Raw genomic sequence first — 5977 nt, 5'->3', positions numbered from 1 at the left:
GTGCTCTTTAGCACTTCGCACCTCAGAGTGCGACCTGCGTAATCCGCAGTCACACATAGTTGTCGCACGCTTTAGCGCGCGGCACGGTTAAGTGAAAATTATAGTGCGTCTTCGCACATCCGCGTGCGACGGACCAGTCGTCACGCTTCAGCATCTCTACAACCACCAGGTGGTAAATTGTTGCTGAAAGGCTTCATCTTATATGACTACCATCATGACGGACTCGCTGCAGGGCCTCCTCATCGAGCAATCTATTACAATAAGCTCGATGAAGCGAGTGTTCCCCAACTTTAAGAAAATGGGCAAGGCCAACGTCACGCAATACAAGGCGAAGAGTCGACTGGACGCCTTGGAGACATTATGGGAAAGGTGTCAACGTCTCAACGTCCAGCTTCAGCAAATAGCAACGGCCGACGAACAGCGTACAGTCCCATACTTCACCGAGGAGGAATTCTTTACGGCCGAGGACGTCTACCACGAAGCGGCGGACTACCTCGCAGACGTGATAGGTAAATTCTCCCGGTGCGACCCAAATGCGGCATCAACGGTAAGCGACATTTCTTCTCGCGAATTGTCTGGTACGGTTTCATTGCAATTACCACGCATCCCGTTGCCGAAATTTTCCGGTAATTTCGCGGAATGGGAAAACTTCCGCGGAATATTCGAATCGCTCGTCGCCTCGAAAGAATCGCTGTCGAATACGCAGAAATTACATTATTTAAAAGCCAGTGTCACGGGCGAAGCCGCTGTATTAATTAATCATGTTAAGATTGCAGACGCAAATTACGATGGTGCGTGGAAATTACTTATCGAAGAGTACGATAATCAAAACGCGATTATTCATGCGCATATTCATGCTTTCGCTGATTTGCCTATTATGAAAACGGAATCCGCTGTCGAACTCAAAGGTTTACGCGATACCGTTGCCGCGTCATTAGCCGCGTTAACAAATTTAGGCAGACCTGTTGAAAAATGGGATGACTTATTAGTCTATATTGTTTCGCAAAAATTTAGTCCACGCACACGTAATGAGTGGAATCTGCAACGCGGTAAATCAACCGCATCTCCGACGTACGAAGAGATTCGAGATTTTATGACGTTGCGAATTCGAGGACTAACCGATCATTCTAAGTTAAATGCCGATACTTCGTCTCATAAAAATAAAGGCTCTAATCGGGCCTCGGTGAATAACGTAGCCACCGAAAAATGTTTGAATTGTTCCGGCAATCATAATTTGATGTTATGCGACGAGTTTAAGCGTAAATCCGTCGAACAGAGAACTCAGTTTCTCAAATCACACAAATGTTGTTTTAATTGTTTAAAGGTCGGCCATTTCCCGACCTCTTGCAAGAGCAAAAAACGCTGTAATTTGTGCCGACGAGCACATCATACGCTCTTGCATCGTGACTCGAATATACCAGTACAGAAGATTAGTGAAAATTCTGTTTTGGAAAACAAAACTCTTAACGCTCAACCGAGCGGCTCAGCCACCCCTGAGATAAAGAACGAGACCGCCGTCGCTTCCGTTCAAACGATTCATTCGCCGCTGAAAAATCCGCCGAACGTGTTACTAGCCACCGCATGGGTAATACTGCGTACCATCGAAGGACGTAAATTTAAAGTTCGTGCGTTGTTAGATCAAGGCTCGGCTGTTAGCTTTATTTCGGAATCGTTGTGTCAAACTATGCGCACGAAACGTTCCCGCGCGAGCCTCCACGTACAGTGTTTCGGCGAACGATACAGTGGCGTAGCGAAATCTCAGGTGTCTCTTACTCTCGAGTCTTGTAATGGGCGAGGTTCCTCAACCTTTTCTTTGACTGCTTTCGTATATCAAAAAATTACGTCATACGCTGGCTCAAAGACTAAAACCGTAGATTATTGGCCGCATTTACGGAAATTATCTCTCGCGGATCCGGATCCGTTTAGCAATCATCCGATCCATCTGCTTATAGGATCAGATTTATATGGATCGTTATTAAAGCAAAGGGTAAAACATGGTCCGACTGGAACTCCGACGGCCCAGCTTACTGCTTTAGGATGGATATTATCCGGTCCTACCGGAACTTCTAATTCAATTACCGATTCCGCGACTTCATTAAATTGCGTAACAATTCCTTCGCTCGATTCCCTCCTTCAAAAATTTTGGGAGATCGAGGAAATTTCTTCCGAAATTCAGCTGTCGGAAGAAGATAAAAAATGCGAACAACATTTTGTCGAAACACATCAGCGTGCCGAAGACGGCCGCTATATAATACGGTTACCATTTAAAACCAACCCTCCGCTCGATATAGGAGCTTCGCGCGAAACTGCCGCGCTTCTTTATTCGAAATTAGAACAACGCCTACGAAAAAATCCGGATCTCGCGAAACCCTATCATTCTTTCTTAAATGAATATAAATCTATGGGTCATATGGAACCTGTCTCCGACGAAAATCCGACGCTTAACCAAGCGGTGTATATACCGCATCATCCGGTACTACGCGAGTCTAGCAGCACGACGAAACTTCGCGTAGTATTTAACGCGTCGTGCAAAACGAGCAATGGTTCTACATTAAATAATCATTTAATGACCGGGCCTAAATTACAACGCGATTTGTCCTCCATTATCCTTCGTTGGCGTCAATTTCGTTATGTGTACACCGCCGATATCGAAAAGATGTTTCGACAGATCCGCGTTCATCGAGACGATGTCGATTTTTTGCGGATTTTTTGGCGATCTAATATTAATTCTCCGATACAATCTTATCGATTGCTTACAGTTACATACGGTACTGCACCAGCTCCGTATTTAGCCATGCGCGTTATCAATCAATTAGCTATCGACGAAGGTCATTCCTTTCCAAAGGCACAAACAATAGTACAAGATTTTATTTACGTCGACGACGTTCTATTTGGCGCCGATGAAGTTCCGTCGCTAAAGGAAAGTCGCGATCAGCTTACGAAATTGATGGCGCGAGGCGGTTTTCATTTACGCAAATGGGCTGCCAATTCTATAGAATTATTAACAGACATTCCTCCGGGAGAGCATGAACTCGCTATCGCTCGTACATTCGATAAGGATGATACGCTTAAGGTGCTCGGACTTGAGTGGATACCACGAGAAGATTCGTTTCGTTTTCAAATCGAGTCACCTTCGGTCAATATGAATACGAAACGTTTGATACTATCATTTATCGCGAAATTCTTCGATCCACTGGGATGGGTTTCTCCAGTAATAATCACCGCGAAAATTATGATTCAAGAATTGTGGCTAAGTAAACTCGATTGGGATTCTCCTATCGCGGCGGACTTATTAGAGCCCTGGAAAAATTATTGTGCGGAATTCATAAATTTGAAAGAAATTCGCATTCCGCGATGGACTGGAATGCATCCGGAAAATTTGGCTATCGAGTTGCACGGATTCGCCGACGCGTTTAATCGCGCGTACGCCGCTGTCGTTTATTTAAGAATTCTTCGATCGCTCAGCGAGTTTTCAGTAGTCTTAATAACCGCAAAATCAAAGGTAGCGCCGATTAAAACGATTAGCGTGCCGCGTCTAGAATTAAATGCCATAGTCTTATTAACTCGATTGCTAGAATTCGCGCAAAAATCGTTAAATTTGCGGCATATTCCGACGTACGGATGGACAGATTCTTCGGTCGCGCTCGCATGGTTACGAGGCCATCCATCAAGATGGACTACTTATGTGGCGAATCGCGTATCGGAAGTACAAACTCGGCTGCCGTCGATTAAATGGAATCACGTCCCATCTAAAGAAAATCCAGCGGATTGCGCGTCGCGAGGTTTGTCACCCGCTGAACTCCGCGATTTCGAACTTTGGTGGGCCGGCCCTGCCTGGTTGAGTTCCCCTTCTACCGCGTGGCCGATCCATGATAAATTAAAAGATCAACTTGAGGCCGATCGTCAGATAATCGAAACCGAAACGCGAAATACGATCGTTTGTCATGCTCAACATATTCTGGAGTGGCAATTACCGAACGAAGTCTCTACATGGAAGAAGTTAATTCGAGTCACGGCACGCGTGCAACGTTTTATTAATAATCTAAAATGTCGCGCGACCAATGCGAGCGTGAATACGACGTGCTTGTCCGCTGCCGAGCTCAAAGAAGCTTCCTTGTTTTGGCTCCGTTACGTGCAACAACGTCATTTTCCATCCGAAATTCAAGCGTTAAACGATAAAAGTTTACTGCCAAGATCCAGTTCTTTGTTATCGCTTTATCCCTTTCTCGGGAAAGATAAATTAATTCGCCTTGGCGGGCGGATTGACCATTCGTCACTCAGTTATGATGAACGGCACCCTATAATTTTACCGAAACATCGAGTTTCGGATTTATTAATTGCTCAAGCTCATAAAGCCTCTCTTCATGGAGGCACTCAATTAACGTTAAGAATTTTACGCCAAAATTATTGGATAATTTCAGCGCGCACCAGTGTAAAATCTCTTATACGTAGTTGTGTAAAGTGCGTACGCGAACGCGCACGTACCTCGCAACAGCTGATGGGGAATCTCCCCCAGCCCCGCGTCACGCCTTCGGCTCCGTTCTCGCACACAGGCGTCGATTACGCCGGGCCGATGAATATTATTCCGTCAGTCGGCCGCGGTCAACGATCCAAAAAATATTATGTTGCCGTTTTTATTTGTCTCTCGACAAAGGCCGTCCATTTAGAATACGTAGATGATTACGCTACTAACGGTTTTCTCTCCGCCTTTCGGAGATTTGCAAGCCGTCGCGGTCTTCCATCCGACATGTACAGTGATAACGGCACTAATTTTCAAGGCGCGGACCGCGAATTAAATACTACCTTTCAGCGACTTGTCGCTGACCCTCAAATACAAGACGCTATCGCTAATGATAACGTAAAATGGCATTTTATACCTCCCTCTGCTCCGCATTTCGGCGGACTTTGGGAAGCCGGTGTCAAAGGATTAAAGTTTCATTTGAAACGAGCGATTGGTTCCCGAACATTATCGCAAATCGAGTTCGCTACGCTGCTGTGTCAAATCGAGGCTTGCCTAAATTCCCGCCCGATTTCCGCGTTACATGATGATCCGAATGACTTTTCCGCGTTAACTCCGGGTCATTTTTTAGTCGGTCGCCCGTTAGTAAGTCCGCCTGAAGAATCTGTTTTAGATATCGATTCGAATCGGCTGTCTCGATGGCAGCAAGTGCGTGCGATTTTAGAGCAGATCTGGCGTTCTTGGTCTTCTGATTATTTGCATACATTGCAACAAAGGCGTAAATGGCAAGAAAACAAACCGGAGCTTAAAATTAACGAGCTGGTATTGTTGAAAAATAATTTGGCACCTCCTTCGAAATGGGAACTTGCCCGAATATTAGACGTACATCCGGGATCGGATGGGCATGTCCGAGTAGTTACATTGCGTACTGCCAAAACCACTCTAAAGCGACCAATAACGCAGATCTGTTACCGATGTCAATCAGCTACCGATATCAAGTGACACTGGCTCTTAAATTAATTTGCGTTTTCCTTATGCGTTAATAATTAAGTTTGACTTTAATTATCGTCACGCTCTGTATATGTACATATATCTATTCTAAGAACGCCTATGTAAATAACCCTAGGCTAAGATTTACTGATTAGGTTAATTCATGTATTTCGATTGAATCACCGACGATCTTTATCTGTACTCTTTTCCTATTATTGTATGTTGAAAAATTTGCTGTAGAGCTCTTCGGACCGTCTGATCGAGAATTATCATTAAGATGCCGTGTATCGATTATGGTGGTAGGATTTAACCAGTTATTTCGTAACCTACCCGGTATACGAGGCGAGCGGGATGTTCAAGAAAGTAAGCGTTTTATAAACTATATTATTAATTTTGTTTCTCGAACGTTCTAAAGCGAGACGTTACGTGCGAAGTCTTGTTTTCATTCCGTGTTTGCGGTTTCTTCGTATCGTTCGATTCTGACAAACACCTCGTTGTCGATAGCCGATTGGCTCTCGGAATCGAACG

The 5977-nt window shown here is 44.8% G+C and overlaps 1 protein-coding gene across 1 annotated transcript; it reads left to right on the top strand.

Moving 5' to 3' along the window:
- The first annotated feature begins 214 nt into the window (after positions 1-214).
- Positions 215-5461, top strand: LOC138943504 (uncharacterized). The gene is made up of 2 exons (XM_070314356.1): positions 215-509; positions 990-5461. Exons 1-2 carry the CDS (start codon positions 215-217, stop codon positions 5459-5461), a joined length of 4767 nt encoding a protein of 1588 aa, XP_070170457.1.
- Positions 5462-5977: the final 516 nt, after the last annotated feature.

Source organism: Polyergus mexicanus, unplaced genomic scaffold, assembly GCF_030449975.1.
Source record: "Polyergus mexicanus isolate NDT 795.1 unplaced genomic scaffold, iyPolMexi1.0 SCAF_27, whole genome shotgun sequence".
Lineage (NCBI taxonomy): Eukaryota > Metazoa > Arthropoda > Insecta > Hymenoptera > Formicidae > Polyergus > Polyergus mexicanus.
The sequence above is the reverse complement of the archived record's forward strand: the minus strand, read 5'-3'. Positions and strand labels throughout refer to the sequence as shown.